Source organism: Stegodyphus dumicola, chromosome 8 (assembly GCF_044657685.1).
Source record: "Stegodyphus dumicola isolate Sdum_Otavi_A_Nest chromosome 8, ASM4465768v1".
In the NCBI taxonomy this organism is placed as follows: Eukaryota; Metazoa; Arthropoda; class Arachnida; order Araneae; family Eresidae; genus Stegodyphus; species Stegodyphus dumicola.
The window spans coordinates 108054977-108073935 of NC_140775.1; the positions used below are offsets into that span (position 1 = coordinate 108054977).

The window sequence follows — 18959 nt, forward strand, 5'->3', positions numbered from 1 at the left end:
TTCTTAACAAATACGTATAAAAGTAAAAAAGTAAAAAAGCAAATTTAAATTCTAAAAAAAGGAAAAAAGCCAAAATTATTTAAAATAATTTAAAAATATGCAAACATGTAAAAGATTTAATTCTCGAACTAATCTACAATATCATTTAAATTCAGAAGCATAAGCAAATCAAGTGCAAAATCTATCCATGTAAATAAATCTACTAATTTAATAAATTAAAATTAAATTAAACATTTTTTTTTTTAAATGCATATGTGAATGATTATAGAGTAGGGATTATCAAGGGGAAGTTGCCTCCAAACCTAACTCTCCAATCATTCAATGATTTGCTTATGCTTCTGAATTTAAATGATATTGTAGATTAGTTCGAGAATTAAATCTTTTACATGTTTGCATATTTTTAAATTATTTTAAATAATTTTGGCTTTTTTCCTATTTTTAGAATTTAAATTTGCTTTTTTACTTTTTTACTTTTATACGTATTTGTTAAGAATTTATATTTTTTTAAATTTAAATATATATATATATTTATTTATTTATTTATATATATAATTGTTGTATGAACTTAAATCCATTTAGTGCGAATCCAAGTTATTATTACTTGCGCAATTGCTGCAAAGTTAGTTAATAATAATTTATTTCCTAAACAGTATTGATTAATTGATTATATTATCTCCTAAGTTTAATTAAAGTAGAATTATATATATATATATATCCACTCTGTTACCCGGCTCAGTGATATCAGTTTCTTTACTCTTATATGTTTGTAAATTGTACATTTTTTGCTTTAAAAATTATTCTATTATGTTGTTTTTATCTTCCGGTTAATGTTTTTATGCCTTTAGTAAATCTGTATGCAATATTTTTAGAATTAGCAACAATTTTAAAGTTGTCTAAGTGCCGCTAAGCCTTTTTTATATGGCGGCCATTGATGTTTACATTTGAAACAGTGACTAGTGGATTTGTTGCCAATCTAGAGAAACACTTAGCTTCGCAACAACAAAGATAACGCATTCATTTATTATTGCCAATTAAATCATGCTTAATCCTTTCTGGAATTTTTTCGAGGAAATAAGTGTTTAAGATTTACTTCGTAATTTTTAATATAGATATTTTGAGTTTTTATACATTTTTGCCTTCTCGCAAAGTGAGAACTGGATTAATTAAATGAGAAATACTCAATCGTCTGTGAAAAACTGTTTCTTTTTTGTTTTGTTTGCTTAATTTCTTTTATACATCATTCTAGCTTTATGATAGTATTTGAACAGAACATGTGGCAACGATTAGATAATTCTATTCTTTAAATGATATAAATTTGGTGCATTATGAGTTATAATGTGAACGAAATATATAAGTTAACTGTTATATAATTATTGGATTATATAACAGTTAACTTAGTTTCCGTTATATAATTATTATATAAGTTAACTGTCATATATATATTAATACTGTTAAGTGAATCTAGCGCCAGAGTGTCGCTATGGTAAACAAATACTAGAGTGAATTTTAAAGAATGCATTTATTCTATTTTGGTTTATGCGCTGTCGGCGAAGTAGATTTGATTAAATCCAATAAGTTTAAATGAAATGCAAGAAAAAATGCGTATAATTTAATATTCCGTACAAGGAAGTCATGTGGTGTACACATCAGATTTTTTTATTTTAATCTGCAATACCAAATATATCTATAAACGTCTGGTACGATTGGTACCGATTTATATATATATATATATCTTTGGTCTTAGTCATATACTTCCGCTTACAGAAGTGTTTTATATGACGAAAATATTCATGTTTTGTCAATGTCAAATTAAATAACATAATAATAATTTTCGACAAATAACAAAATATAACATTCAGTGTGGTCTCCCGGTTTTTATACTTATATTTGGAGAAAATTTATGCTCATTATGAAAAAGTAAAATTAAGAAGTTTGGGAAAATCGGTTATTAAAGAGAGAATAAAACGAGGAAAACGTTTAAATGAAGCGCAGCAAAAAATGTGTATAATTTAACAGGCCGTAAAAGGAAGTCATGTGGTGTCCAGATTAGATTTTTTATGGAAGTGAAAGTATTTTAATATTTTACTGTATAGCTTTTATTGGACTAATATATGAAGACAAGTGAAAAAATATACTTTTTCTTTGGTATTACTACAGTAAATGTACATTTGACTTGCACATGAAAACTTATAGCTCCCGTAACTTTATTCTAATTACAGTCCGGAAATCATTTTTCGCGGATTCTGTCTCCCGATAACAAATAAGTCGATTAATAATTAAGTGCAACTGTGATCTACTTTACAAATGCTCTTAATAATACAAAATATTTGTACATAAAAAATATAAAATGGTCTAAATAAAAACAGCATATTATAATACTAATTGATGGATAGCTTCAAGTCATATATTTTTGTCCTTTCGTGAAGGCCACAAGATGGCGGCAAATTGCAAACTTCCTACGGTGCTTGGTGCATTTCACAAGCTGAATTGGGTTTGGCCTCAGGGGAAGAGTTCAAAGATAGTAAAAGCCTCACAGCTGCATACCTGACGATCTACTGACCGGAAGTCTATTTACCTTGTGCCGTTGTTTTCGGCTGTAGCAAAATGGCAGAAAATCGCTGGTTTATTATTCTATCGATCACTTTCTTCTTTTCTGTAGAAGTGTCAGGATTATCCGGAGGCTTCTATGCAGATAACGGACGTCAACAAAGTATTTTGTATGAACCTCTGCAGCAAGAAACTAAAGAAGAACTCGAGGAAGAAATTCTTCATTTGCTGGGCCTTGATCACAGACCTAAACCTCGAAATCATGATACTTTCAGTTCTGCACCCAGATACCTCTTGAATATTTATAAAACTCTTGAGAGGGACGATGCTGTCTTGCATGAGAATTTAGCTGTTGCTACGAGAAAACGAAATCATGGTGCCCTAAGATACTCGGATTTTATTATAAGCTTTGTAAACAAAGGTAAGTCCTTGTTATGTATGCGTTGTATATATAAATATGCTCTAGTGTTTGCCTTGTGATATAAATAGCGAAATTTTTATATTCCGTTTGCTTAATTTAGGTCTTATTGTTTGCTTTTGTTCTTAAAAAACGCTTGCTATATTTTGTTTTTCAGGGCAATAAATTAAATTCGAATTCGTATAACTCACCACATATTTCATTATAATTTGTTTCTGCATATTGTATTGCAAACATATAGCATGTGAACAAATTCAGTAAATATGTTGGCGAGGGCCGCACATTTCTCCAGGTAAAAAGGCCAACATTATTCCGTATTTCAACCAGAAGCATTAAATTAAAATTTTTTACTTTCAACTCTTCTAGGATAACTGATTAAAATATCAGTTCTATCTTTAAAATTATTTTTTATGTCAGTTACTTATCAACTTAAATAAAAGAATTTAAATGTATAAAAGAGCTGATAGAATAGAAATGACAAATATAAAATGATTGCTTTTAATTTCCTTAAATTTCAAACAGACAATTTTAATTTAAAATTCATTGTTGCTAGAGGATTCAAAATTTTATTTTTAATCATGTATGAAGGGCACTGCGTAATTAAAAACCGAGGTAAACAAAAAAAGAAATGTATTTTTTTACTATTTTATACATTTATGAATGTAAGGTTTCTTACGTGTATTTATTTATTTATTTCAGTACAATGTTTTTCCTCGGTACTTTTATGAACTCTCCAACACTTTTATATTTTGTAAGGAAGTAAATTCTCTCCCCTCACTTCCTGAGTAAGATTGCTGGTCTTAAATATTACCTTCTTTTGTAGTAATATATTTATTACTGTTTTCACGCAGGTTATTTAAAAACACTGTGCCATTTAACAAGCGATCGTAAGCACAGGGTTCCTGTTAAAAAAATAAGTTGTGTTATTTGAATAAAGCACACGAGGTTTTGTCCGCATATAAGACGGTATGCTTTCCTGGACGACTGTCGAAGGGAAACTGGCTCGTATTTCTGTTGGACATTGAGGAAAACAAGGCCGTTCGTTAAGGTTCGAATCCGGGTCAAACTATCATTATTCAGCAGTCTTAACCAATAAAATAATTGTGATTGCTTTACATGTTTCGTAAAAGCCTAAGAAATTTAAATCTTTAGCCTGACCTTCTGCATGGAAAGTTTTAAGTAGGTACGTTTTGCCTTACCCCTTAAATTCCTTAAAAGAAAGTTTCTGTAATATATAAAATTGGCTTTAAAAAATATCTTACGTAACCATTTTTATCTGAACCAGGGAAATAGGCATTTTAGGAACGGTATAAAAATCCAGTTTGATTGGGTAAATGATCTCGAATATCATGATTTCTACAATTAAAAACTGAAATATACCATTTAAGTGATTGTATCCTTTTGCTATAAAAGATATCTGAAAAATATTTGCATTAAAAAATTTAACATGCGAAGCTGATATTCGCAATTTTAACTGCTATCGCTCAAAATTTGAATTTTGTTTTTCTCTGATAGTTTTAATCCTATATGAAGAATCTTTCCTTTATAATAGGACGGACCATTTAAAAAACATAAGCTTCATGTATATTATTTAAAAGTATCACTTGACTCGGACTGTTTCAGCATAAAAGTGCACTGTATTTAATTCATGTATGGGCTTAGTTGATTCATGCTTAAAGTCATTTATGGGCTTCATACATATCACTGGAAAGAAATTAATCTTTCATGAATAATTCTTTTGAAATATCTTCATGTAGTGAAAATCAGAGAAGTATGAAGATATCTGAGAAAGAAAAGTCTTTTCAAAACCTTAAATCGGCATTAGGCACTGTAAATTAATTATTTCGATTAAAAAAAACACCACTTTGTAATTTGATTATAAAATATCTATTAGAAAACAATATTTTTCGCAGTTCATAGTACGAAACGAAAACGAGTTATTTGATGGATGATGTTTACCAGACACCTACCTGTTACTGCAACTGCTGACTTAAAACGCCGCACTACAGATGCTTTTACCACTGTCGCAGACGAGATGTAGAAGCGTACTTGGCAGAAAATTCAGTAGAGACTGGATGTGCTTAGGGCCACAAAAGGCGCACATGTTGAGGTGCATCCATGAACAGAAATGAGAAACCTGATGAGTTGCACTAATAACTTCAGAAAACAGAATGTAAATAACTTTTTTATTTTAGAAGTTATTAAAGTTTAAATTTGTAAAGATAATTCTTGGATAACCTGTAGATCAAGGCATAGCAAGTCCAGAGCTATCTGTCTATGCGGACGGATGCATTCATGGAGGACGTTTTGAAGGAAATTGGCTGGTATTTTGGTTACTCAGAGGGAAAACCTCGAAGGCGGCTATGCAGCCAGCTTGTTCGCCGTTTGCCTAAGGAGAGGAATGCATTCATGAAGAGATTTCAGTGAAGATAATAGGCTCGTATTCATAAATAGTGGACTTCCTAAATTTTCCGGGTTTAAACATCACTACTTATCTGATAGAACAGTAAAATCTTAGAAACTAAAGTACTGCAAAAAGGTTTAAAAAGAATGAATTTCCTTGTCTCACCTTCAGAATACAGAAGTCCAAATATATCCGAGCTGTGTGTTACAGCCCATGGTTTTCTCTTTTCCCCCCTTCTTTGTTATACACACTTATTTACAAGTAAAAGAATCTTATTTGCTCGTTTAAGCGTATAGTATTTTAGCACAGATTATATAGCTAACCCATTTGTAACACAGTTCTAAGTAAGTTACTAATTTCAATACCTGCATTAAATAAATTAAATCACTAGAAGACTATCTGCCTAAGAAAAGGATGCCTTCGTAGAGAACTTTTCAGGGAAACTGGCTCACATTCACGTCACACATGGAGAAAATCGGGCCATGCAACTAACCCGTTTGCCAGGATTCGAACTACCAGAGATAAGCGGTCTTACCATTCGGTTGCCAGTGGGCACTAACTTCATTAATTGAAGACATTTGACAAACAGTCAGCCTGCAACATCAAATAATGAGAATTTTTAAATTTTTTCCTTTGATTTTACTTAGAAATTAGCGTAATAATTAAAATTTTATACTTAACGACCGATTTAATACTTACCTAGGCAACATTGAAAGAGATAAAATCGTTAATAATACTCTCAAAGCTCTGCGGAATATTTATTTAGCGAAAAGAAAACATCGCCGCAAGCGTATTATTCTCCGGTTGTTGAAAAGTGAACATCAAAGCTCACAGATGCTCGCTATGCGTATGATGAAGCCGAAAAGCAACATGTGCGGATGAAAATGGATCAAAAATATAAAATATAGTTACAGGCTATGTTTTTGTAAAGATCATAAATACTTAGGCCAGATGAACAGGAAGACCTGAATCGTTACTGAGATAACGACTTATACAGCAAGGCAAACAAGGAGAAAATCAGAAATAAGACGCAATTCTCCCTAACTCCCCTAAGAATGTCACAGATCACCAAAATAACCCCTCAAAGCAAAATTCAAAATGGCATTTATTGAATAGTAGCTTAATTGTGTAAACAGGCTCAGAGTCCTAGATCTACTTAACTGTCGGCTGTTTACAGCCTCCTGTTATAAAGTATTGCTGAAATACGGATAAGAACGTCTAGAACCTTGGACAAAATCGCTCTTAGAGTTTCGAAAATCCGCTTCCCGGAAACTTTCAGGACGTCGCACAGTTGGCCAGAAATCGACTAATGTCGCCAGTTTGGCGATACAAATTATCCCTAAGACCCATTGGGATGATTTCTGCCCATTCTTTTGGTTCTGCTTGAACTATACTAATAGTTTCAACGCCAATCAATTAGAATTAAAAGATCGGCAATATAATATGCAAAATACACATACAACAAACATACACTAGCTGATCAAAAGTTCACAATTAAGTAAAATACGCAGTAAAAACATAAGATTACTCAACGAAATACAGTAATTAAATAAATAAAAACAACTATAAAATATTCCAAAATACACTTGGATATAAATATTTTCTCAATTTGCATAGCATTTTATTCCCATGAAACATTTACTCCATTTACATTCACTACACGGGCCCACCAGCGGCCGAGTGGTAAAGTCGCTGAACACTGGTAGTTCGGTCCGAGGTTCGAATCCCGCGAACAGGCTGGCTGCATGGGCGTTTTCGTGGTTTTCCCATGTGTAACGTGTATACGAGCCGGTTTCCCTTAGAAAGTCCTCCACGAAGGCATCCCTCCCCTTAGGCAGATAGCCCTCGTGTGCTTTGCCATAACTCCACACACACACGCACACACACCATTCATTACACGGTAATTTATTTCAACGAAATGAAATTCGCTCTCTTCCCCTTGACAAAATTAAGCGTGGACCAAAGACCTCTCTGCGAACCGTTTGACTGCCTGGTTGTTTTCATAGCTTTCGTAAGTACAGCGTAAACAGGATCCAGTTTTCCATGTAATAAAATTCTTTACAAAGGCGTAACTGTCGCACTATAAGCCGTTTACAGCCAAAGAAAGTTAAGCCTTTTTTTTTTTTTTTTTTTTTTATTTGCCCGAATATTCATTTATATTTGTTAAAATAAAACAATGAAATTATCTCTGCCCGTAGTATATGACATATAATTAATCATGTAATTCCATTTTTATTTTTGCTGTAGAAAAATTAAAGAAAAAACAAAATTTAGTCGCCAAATTTCGTTAATCTGTTCTGTTAAGTGTTTCTCATGGCTAAGCTAAAATCCGGGAAGTTAACAAAAATTTTAGTTTTTTCATTACAGACATCCACTTAATGAACATTGTGACCCAATCTACATGTCACACACATTCATATAAATTAATACTCCTTACAGTATTTGTATAATATTTATACTGTACTGCCCCGTATTTAGAACAAGGAATTAACAAGGTATTTAAATAAGTAATAAGAAAATTTAATTTGGAGTAGTAAGAATAAGCACTATTTGAATTCCAAATATTTGAAACTTAGAAACTGAAATTCCATGATATTACGATAATTATGAACCATACATAGGGTTACTATATTTTAGTAAAAAAAAATCCTGGACGATTCATAAAAAAGGAATTTCAAAGAAAGATTACGACATCTTAAATATTGAAATACAGAATTTATAATTTGCAAGATTCTGTATGACAAAATAAAGTTGGCATGAAAAACAGAATACAATAAAAGATTGAAGCAAGGAATTCGATCAACAGAAAATATAAAATGTTGAAAAGTATATCGAATACAATCTGCAGCAAAACTATTGAGGAGCAGAATTTAAATAATTTAAAAACCATCTCGCTGCCTATAAGCTATGAATAATTAACTAGTAAATAAGCAACATTCGGTTCATCGAAATGAGAAAAATTTGGAGAGCTGTTCTGCCAAGTTGTCTAATTCTCACCACTGGGGTCTATTGTGAGGAAGCGGATAACATAAGGGTATGTTATGAAATTATCCAACATGGTCGGAAATATTACTTTATTTTATCCAAAAGTACTTGCATCCCAATAAAAACATTCTTGAGGTTTCAAGGACTTTTATTCATTTCGCAAATTAAAAAATTCACTTTTGCAGCCAGTCATTGAAAAATCGCGAGCTTGTTTCAGTTGCAGACAATCTCGGACATAATAATAAATCCGTGACTGTCAAGGACAATCACGGACATCTGTAATCTTAAACATTAAGGATATTTTACGATCACATGAGACGTTTCACAATGTCTGTGAAATGGCAATTAGCTTTCATCAACGCAAGACTGAATAAGCACGGATATTTGAATATTTTGAAAGCTGACAGCTTAATGCAATGCTTCCTGTTTCCAAAATTCCTCTGTTTACAGCGTACTTAATTGAACGTCCTTAAGTTTTGCAATGAACCTCATGGACTTCGCGATATATCAGTGTGCCATGGCACATGCTTGCGTTTAGATGTCTGGAATCTTTTGACAAGCTAACAATGCTAAGTGTAATATTCAAACCTTTACCCCGTCGACGAGTTACAATTCGACCTCCCTTTAATGGTTCTTATTGCTTACTTCTATGCATAACCTTTCAGCCAAATCACTTCTACCCTTATAGAAGGTTTATTAATAACTTTACCCTAATAGAAGGTTTATTAATAACTGAGTAATTAAGGATCGCTACAGTACTTAATTGCTTCCGAAAACATTCCTCTCTCCATCGCTCGCCTAGCAACCGAAGTTGTACTGCGTTTTTCTGCTCGCTAAGATGTCCGCTTAAATGTTTTCTACAACTTATTTGCATAAAATATTCTACATAAAAATACAGCATAATGAACACCATTTTATAGCGTATTACGAGTATTATATGTTTATACGATTGTAACTAAAAAAGCATGGGCGATTTTCTAAAATTTTAATATATTACCACCCACCTATTTAAAGCATTTTGACTACTCTACGAAATAATTTAGGATCATATGCTGCTTGCTTGCCTCATTTTTGGACGCTTTGGGAACGTCACATGCGTAACTTTCTATTCAGGCAAAAATTCAAATTTCTGCAATTGAAGCTGTATTTTAGAGATAAGCCTCTATCGATCCTCACGAATTTCTAATGATGCACCTGAAAGAATAGTTTTCCATTTCAGTTCTGGATAATTCTGTTCTATTCTAAATAGTTTAAATTTTATGGCAATTTATTACTACAGCGTTATTTATTAAGTGTGACTGGCGAATTATGATTTCAATTAATTACATAGCTGCGTATTTATAATATTCCTTTTCAATATTAGCGTAAATAAAAAATATTTTTACGACAGCTATTAAACATCCACCAATGTTCGCTGGCAGTTCATGAACGAAATTTTCGCGTCCCTTGTTCGAGAAATTACTTATTTACTACACATGTATCGGGGATAACTTATTAATATCATAATAACTGAGAAGACAAACGCCGGTTAGATCCGACATATAATTTAAAACTACTACAATCTATCATAGTTTTGAGTTACACCGCCGACCTTTGAAGAATATTGGCTTTTGATTAATTCCTAAGACATGAAGGGTTGTCGTTATGGAACGCATTTTACCGACTCATTAATTCATCCTCGCGTTCTGTAGATGGAAAATTTCCAGTAGCGAGTGTTTTCATTTCATAGTTACTTTGCATGAAGGTAAGTAAATCATTTTAAAGCAATGATTTTTAAGATATTGTTGCTTCAAAGCAGGCAGCTGAGAAGAAATTTTCAGCCAACTAATTCATTATTAAGAGTTTTAAACAAAATCGTTGTATTCGTCTAGTAGAAAAGATTTGTTTTTCAATGAGTGGCTGAGAAAATTTTTTAAATTTTGCTAATAAAATACTTCTTTCTCCTCCCCCGTTAAGTGCTTAAAATATCCATTTCTGAAATGTTACTCTGTGCGAATCCCGTTTGCCAGTGAAAAGAGACAATGCGGGTAACCAACAATGTCTTATTATTTCATGAAAACATGCATTATTTTATGGAAGTTTAATTCGTCAAAATTAACGTTATTACACTTATTCAACTATTAGCATGAAGAGTTAACATGTGACATAAACTAAAAAAGTAAGGAAAAAAAAAAAAAATCTGAAATGTTTCAGATTTTAAATTACGTCCAAAGGGGCGTTTTTTTAACGTTTTGAGTGTTACCTTTATTTATTAAATATCATGTTCTTTGCACTTAAACCATAAAATTCAGTTCAAGAGCAATATCGCAAAATAATGTTAAATTAAGCATATCTTTAGAATTTCCGATATACACAGTCTCGCGAGCTGGAGATAAAAGTATTTTTTTTTTTTTTTTTCTATATAACGTTGCCATTTCTCGATTTTAAAGCATTGAGTTTGTAAATCAAAAATTCGTTAAAGTTTTACAAAATATAAAATCTATAATAAAACAAATTCCAAAATTGGGATTTCAGATGCCCATATTCGCAGTAGGATTTCGTCATTCAAAATTCGATGGCTCTATGTACCATTGTTTTATCACAATGCGAGAAATAGACAATCATTTATGCAGATTTTTCATTATTTAATTTCTTCAAATATAATGCAGGACTCTAACATTTTGTGGCAACAGTTTGAAAAGTGAACCGACGTTTATGAGTCCGACGCAAAATCGCAAAACGAAAACAATAGTCCTTTAGGGACAAAGCCCCTTTGGACTAAAAAAAAAAAAAAAAAAAAAAAGAGAGAGTTCTTTTGGATTTTATATTACACCTGAAAGGGCGTTTTTTGAAGTTTTGTGTCTTACGTTTATTTATTAAATATCACGTTCTTCGCACTTAAAACACATGAAATTCAAATCAAAAGCAATATCATAAAATATTTAAAAACACCAAAATAGCAGATCTTTAGAATTTCCGATAAATGGTCTCGTGCGCTGTAGATAATTTTTTTTTTTTTTCCGTACAGTGTTGCCATTGCTCGCTTTGATCGTTGAGTTTGTTACTCAAAACTTCGTTAAAATTTTATAAAATTTGAAATAGATAGTAAAACAAATTCGAAATTCAAAATTTGGGCTTCCAAGTGCTCTTGTCGGTTGAAGGATTACGTTATTCAAAATTTGATGGCTCTAGGTACCGTTGTTTTTCCACAATGCGAGAAACATTCATGCAGATTCTTTATTATTTATTTTCTTTAAATATAATACATGGCGATAAAATTTGCATATTTGCTGATGACAGTTTGAAAAGTGAATCGACACAAAAATGCTGTTTTGAAATTAATAGCCCTTCTGGGCTAAAAAAATAGAAGGAAATTCATTTAAGATTCGAACACGCAAGTTTCTAAATGAATGCAGTAATTCGATCAGATTTTCTAAATTTTTTTTTTTTTCCTTAATACTTTTTTAAAATTTTTTTATTTAATTCTCTACATTTCAAGTGGGATCCCCACGGTTTACTTGGTAGCCTTTTTTTAATTTAACTTCGAATGCCACTTTCCAGTGTGTCATCCGAGGAGTGATTCCTGATATACTTGGAAAAGAAAATAGTTGAAACTTAGGATTAAAATTGAGGTTCATTTGTTGTACTTCTTTACATAGAATACAGTGCCATTTTTACTTCCTTGTACGAAGTAAAGGAAGTATTGTAATAACGAAAAACTCTGGGTACGATATTTCAACGAAAATATCCATTTTGACCGCTATCGAATAAATTTAAAGATTTTTTGCGTGACATCTGTATGTAAGAATATAATAAAGGTCTCTTTTTTCCAAAATGAATTATAAAACCGATTTAAAATGGATTCAGAAGAGTTTTTTTTTTTTTTTTTTTTTTTTTTTTTTTTTTTTTTTTTTGTGGCGTCTGTATGTATGCATCTTGCATAACTCAGAAACGAGTAGCCTCAGAACGTTGAAATTTTGTATATAGGACTGCTATAACATGTAGTTGTGCATCTCCCTTTGGTTGCAATCGGCCGCCCCAAACGCATATACACTTATCCACTCTGTCACTTGGCTCCATGAGCTCAGTTTTTTTTTTTATTCTTATATGTTGGTAAATTGCGCAATTTTTTTATTATTGTGTTGTTCTTATCTTCCGGTTAAGGTTTTTATGCCTTTTGTTAATCTGCATGCAATAATTGTAGAATTGTCAATAATTTAAAAGTTGTTTAAGTACGTCTAAGCCTACTTTTTCTTATCATAGCAGCCATATTTGTTTACATTTGTAACAGCAGAATACTGAAAGTCTTTCTGTACCTTCAGTGTCTTTTTGCCGACTGGGACCAAAAGGAACCATTTAGTTTTGTGCACAGAAAAAATCTGCCTTCTTGCCTGCTGGCCGAGTTGCTTGTTTTTGCACAGGAATTCTAATTTTAATTGTAAAAATTTTTTTAAATTGTATTTGGTGTTTTATATATTTGTATATCTTTCAATTTTTAATGAAGATATTTTGAGTTTTTATTATTTTTGCATTGCACGAAGTGAGAACTGAATTAGTTGAATGAGGGATATATCTCTAATTATTTTCGAGGAACTACGTGTTTCGTATTAGCAGCAAACATTGTCGCCAGTCTGTCTCGGACAGAGGAGGATGTTTACGAGTAGCGCATGCGCATTAGGTAAACGGAGCGGAATCTTTTGTGAAAAACTGTTTCATTTATATTTGTTTAATTCCTTTCATACATTATTTTAAATTTATTACAGTATTTGAATAGAATATGTGGCAATGATTAGATAATTCTTCAGATGATACAATTTCTGTGCATTCTGAATTATAAAGTAAATGAAGTGTAACGCTGTCAAGTAAACCTAGCGCCAGAGTGTCGCTGTGGTAAATAAATATAATGAACTTTAAAGAGTGCATTTATTCTACCCTGGTTAATGCGTTATCGACGAAGTACATTTAATTCAATTCAATAAGCTTAAATGAAATGCAAGAAAAAATGCATATATCTCAATATTTCGTACGAGGAAGTCATGTGGTGTATACATCAGATTTTTTAATTATTATAAACAGTTTAAGTAAATAAAAGATGCTTCTAACTTCATATGTTACTTACCATGGTACCGAATAATCGTTTGTGCGATACGTAACAATAAATTCTCAACACTAAAATCTTTCTGAAAGACATTATATATATATATATATATGAGAATTTATGTTCACTAAGTTATTTATAATGACAACTGAACGAAAGTTAGAGGATGTATGTATTTCCCTCTATCTGACGTGTAGTGCTGAGATGGTTATTACGTTTGACGCCCGAATGACGTTCCAATTTTTCTTCTCTTTCTATAACCTGCAGATGACAGACCTTTTCCTCAATCCCCCCACTGCCCTTCTGTCCTTTTAATTTCATCCCCACCTTACATAATGAGGGAAATATTTGTATCACCCAATTTTCATTCAGTTATTAAAACTAAAACAGTGAACTTCAGAAATTTTATGTATAGATATATATGTATATATTTCTCTCTACAATGTGTTTGAGAAATATTGTACTATTAAGAATTTATTGTTAGGTATCGTGCAAGCGGTTATTCTGTACCACGAAGCAAAATAGTACATATCGTCAGAAACATCTTTTATTAGTTAAACTTATTTACACTTGTAATGTTAAAGTAACCAATTTAATTTTACGTCTTTCCGTGTTCATCATTAGAATGCAAATTAGTTTTAAGTACATTTAAGTTGAGGATTTCGGATCTTACTGAGAGAGAAAGTTACCATCACTCGCATTAACGTTGTTAAGATTCTGCCAGCTCTATCTAAATGTATGACTACCTCGGCTTTGCATTCTCTCTTAGCCAATATTACGAATTTACGCGCCGGTAAATTATTTAAGCCAGTTGTAACTTAGTATCTGATTGTATACTTTATAAATGTTTAAATGTCTGTTATTTACATTGCCATAAGTAGTGGTTCATCTACAATCCGAGATGTGCATGTTTAGTTTAAAAGTTCAGTTTAATAAAATGTTCGTTTAAACAAACCTTTGTAAGTCTTTCTCGTACTATTTCAGACATAATGATAACTGGCTACTTGTCTACTAGGGTTATAGACTCGAATATGCAAACCAAGACAACATTATATATTAACTACAAAATGACACAAATATTCGAGACAAAAATTAATAAACCGTACTTTTATTTCTAGGTTTTAACTTTTCTTTTGTAGTGACATCTGAATCACTTTTCAAATGATGGAGCCAGAACTAATAATAACATTGAAGTGTGGGATTCTAATTTATATAAAGGAGCTACCAGTCACCATTTGAAAGTATTTTCATCGTCTCAACTTCTAAATCTAGACCAATCAGAAAATGAATCAGTCATGATGATGCTACGTTTCCCCAATAAACTACGGATATCCCAGTTGAAATATAAGAGAATTAAATGAAAAATTAAAGAAAAAATTATTTAGTAAGGGAATTTTGCTAGAAAATTATATAGATGTTGTATGTTACGAAATTCATTTGTTGTAATTCTGGCTATGCATTTTTCAAATTTTACCTGATTTTGTATAACGTGTTATAAATGCAAAATGCTTTTTTTAAGCATAAATATTTTAATAGTTTGAATATAAAAATTTCCTTTTAACGTAGATATTTATTTATTGACACAGAATACACGAGTTTAGATTAGAAGTAATAAAAAAAAAGGCGGGTTAACTCTTTATGGTAATAGTTAAATAAGTGTAATAGCATCTTTGACAAATTAAACTTATGTAAAATAATGCTTATTTTCATGCAACAGTAAGACATTGATTTTCCCTCGTATTGTATTCTGTGTCAATAAATAAATATCTACGTTAAAAGGAAACAGTTATATTCAAACTATTAAAATATTTATTCTTAAAAAAAGCATTTTACATCTATAACACGTTATACAAAATCGGGTAAAATTTGAAAAATGCATAGCCAGAATTACAACAAAGGAATTTCGTAACATACAAATCTGTTTTTAATGTCAAAAGGGAATAGTAAAAAGTAATGTTTCGGAAATGGATATTTTAAATACTTGTTAAGAAGAAAAAATGTACTATTTGATTAACTAAAATGTAATATTTTTTTAATACCGCTATTTAGCCACTCAATGAAAAACAAATCCTTTTTCCTAGACGAATACTGCGATTTTATTTAAAACTCTTAATAAGAATTAGCAGGCTAAAAATTTCTTTTCATGTGATTGCGTTTAAAGCAACAATACCTTGTGATAAGGTCACATAAAGGAAGAAGAAACTGAAGATTAATATGCGGTCAAGGATGTCTCGTGAGCATAAGATGAAAAATATTAATATTCAACTTCCGAATACGTTTTCAATTGTTGTTAAAATAATTGTTATTAAAATAATTAAATTGTTGGCAATGATAAAAACACAATGTTTAAATTGTATGAATTATTGCAATGGTATGCTTTAGAAAAATTTAGTTTTTAAATCAGTCCAGAGTTAGAAGACAATATTTATATAGTTGAGATAGAGCAGGAAAAAGTTGCCTCTTAATTAGCATTTTTGATATATGTTTTGTATCTAGGCATAGGTATTATCATTTAGTGTTGTAAGGCAATTTGTGTTCAGAATTATTAGGGTATTATTCAGTTTTGGAGAGATAGACCTGTTGTTGTTTTTGTGTTATTTTGGGGTAGGTTATGTTTCTTTAATTTTCCATAATGGGTGAGTTTATGAGGAAATTTACTAAAGCTCTGCTATTGGAGTTCGCGGAGGAGTTTGATACAAATGTGTCTCAGGCAAATAGAGTAAAACAAATTAGGCAGGCTATTCTAAATGGTGAGGACTATGAAGAAAAAGCGGCGAAAGAATACGCGGCAAGAATTTAGGCAGCGGTTGCGCAGAAAAAAGCAGAAGAAAATAGCCGAACAAGAGAGAGCCGAACGGGAGCGAGTTTTTGAATTGGTGGTGTGGGGTATTTAATTATGGCAAAGCACACTAGGGCTATCTGCCTAAGGGTAGGGATGCCTTCGTGGAGGACTTTCTAAGGGAAACTGGCTCGTATACGCGTTACACATGGGGAAAACCACGAAAACACCCATGCAGCCAGCCCGTTCGCGGGATTCGAACGTCGGACCGAACTACCAGTGTTCAGCGACTTTACCGCTCGGCCGCTGGTGGGCTTGTTTTTGAATTGGAAAAGTTATAACTGATGAATGTGGTTGAGACTAATAAACCCAGCTCCAGTGGTTTCGATAGTTGAACAATATAGGGAAAAAAAGGTTAATTTGAAAGATCTAGTACCGCGTTTTGAACCGAGTAATATAGATATTTCATTATTCTTTATGCTTGTTACGAATTTGGTATTTAAAAAGCTAATGTTAGTTCAATTATAAATTAAATGGTTTTATTTCTCGAGCAGTGCAGCGCGTGACGAATATTAAAAGAAAGCTAAGCCGGAAAATTGAACATACAAGAGCGCGTGCATTAAATAAATAAATATCTCTTTTTGATTTCGAGAAAGTACTGGAAAATTCTAGCGCGTGATTTTAAAATCTTATAAAAGGAGGAAAACATCTCAGTTTGTAGTAGTTGCTTAGTTTGTTGTTGTTTAGAAAACTACTGTTGTTGATTGTAGCGAATTCGCGGATTAGCGTTCTTTAGCTGTTTTGATTTACGTTCTATTGGACATTTGAGTAGTTAAAAGATAAGTACTGTGAGATATTGTAATACTGCATGATAATTTGAGAAAATTTAAGCATTTTTGTTGTGATAATAATAAATTCTTGTTCATTTTTCATCGGACTTGTGCATTCATTTCATAACGAACCCGTACGCACGCAACAATTTTTGGTGTCAGGAGTGGGGTTTGAATGCCAATAACAAGAGCGATGGAAGAACAATTGAGACAGCTCATTAGTGCTTTTGCTGCATTCCAAGAAAAGATGGAAGCTGGCCAAGCATCATTTAAGGAAGAAATGAAATTGGGCCAGGAATCCGTTAAGGAAGAAATGAAAAGAGAAATTACTTGCATAATAGAAAATAAATTTGAAGCTATGGAAGGCAGAATTGACGCAGTTGAAAATAAAGTTGGACATATTGAAGAAAGAGTTTCTTCGGTGAAAGAAGAAATAGAAGAAAGAGTTTCTTCTGTAAAAGAACAAATTGATGAGAGAGTTTCTGCAGTTGCCAAAGAAATGGATACTTTAAAGAAATTCGTAGCGTCGGCAGGGAGCAGGAGTGATGATTTTAAATTCTTACCAATGCCTGCTCGTCCACCTCTGAAGCTATCCACATATGATGGGAAGACCTCCTGGCAGGTGTATAAGACACAATTTTCTATCGTGGCGGATGCGAATGGATGGGATTCCCAAGCTAAGGCCTGTCATCTCGCCGCTTCTCTTAAGAGCCGACGCAGCGGATATCCTTCAGACTCTTCCCGAAAACAAAAGGTTAGATTTCGAAGCTCTGTCCGGCGCCTTGGAGTTGCGCTTTGGGGAGAAGTGTTTAAAAGACTACAGCAGGCTCCAATTAAAATCTCGTCAACAGAAGCCTACCGAAACACTTCAGGAGCTCGCCGCGGATGTTGAAAGGCTGTCCCATCTCGCCTTTTTGGAATGCCCGACAGAAACAAGGGAAATCCTGTCCTTGCAATACTTTATCGACGGCATCCGAGATACTGAAATACAGAAAGCTCTACGAATGGCGGATGTAAAAGATTTAAAAAGTGCTCTAGTGTACGCCATGAAATTTGAGGCAGCCCAGCAAGCCACTCGTCGAGACCGCTACCCAGTTAGAGCTGTGCGAGTCCATGAGCCAGTGGATCAACTGATGGCTCGTTTAGATGATTTAGCCAGACAAGTCGAAGATTTGATACGGAGTAGCAGTGAGAACAAAGTGGCTGTAAGATGTTGGAGATGTGATTCTGAAGGTCACCTACGACGGCATTGCAGAACACCCCAGGGCACGGATAATGAAACGGATGAGTTGACAAGACCAGTGAATGTTTTAAGACGGAATAGTGGTGAAACAAAACCGACCCTAAAGTGCTGGAATTGCGGTGTTGAAGGCCACCTACGAAGGAACTGCAGAACTCCCCAGAGCACGGAAAATAAGGCATACGATTTAAACAGACAATTAAATGCCACGGGAAGGAAAAGGACTGACAAGAAACCAAAGTGCTGGAACTGTGGAGCTGAAGGCCACGTACGAAAGAATTGCAGAACACCCCAGGGTACGAAAATTGAGACAATTTCTGAGCAACGACGCAGGAAAGAAATGAATGACCATATCAAGGAACGGAGGTTGCCAGATAATGAAAAACCCTGTTTTAAAGCGCTTAAGATCTCTATAGTGAGTGGCAACAATAACGGACTGTCCATCAATGGGAATATCGATGGAGTTCATTGCAATATGATCATTGACACAGGAGCTAATGTTACCATCATTAGGAAAGATTTAGCTGAACAGTTTAAAGATAAACTTATTTGGACGCCATCCTGTGTTACCCTTCAGACTGCGTCTGGTGACAAGATCGACATAACTGGGAAGTTAAACGTAAACATCACGTTTGGAAGTGCCGCCTACCATCACACGGCATATGTGGCGGATATTACA

The 18959-nt window shown here is 32.9% G+C and overlaps 1 protein-coding gene across 1 annotated transcript in view; it reads left to right on the forward strand.

The window, feature by feature from the left end:
• The first annotated feature begins 2288 nt into the window (after positions 1 to 2288).
• LOC118204394 (bone morphogenetic protein 7-like) overlaps positions 2289 to 18959 on the forward strand; it is a 61046-nt gene continuing 44375 nt past the window's right edge. Inside the window, exon 1 of the mRNA XM_085822248.1 lies at positions 2289 to 2968. Within this exon, the coding sequence (XP_085678374.1) occupies positions 2605 to 2968 (364 nt within the window). The 5' untranslated portion in view covers positions 2289 to 2604. The remainder of the gene's footprint in view (positions 2969 to 18959) is intronic.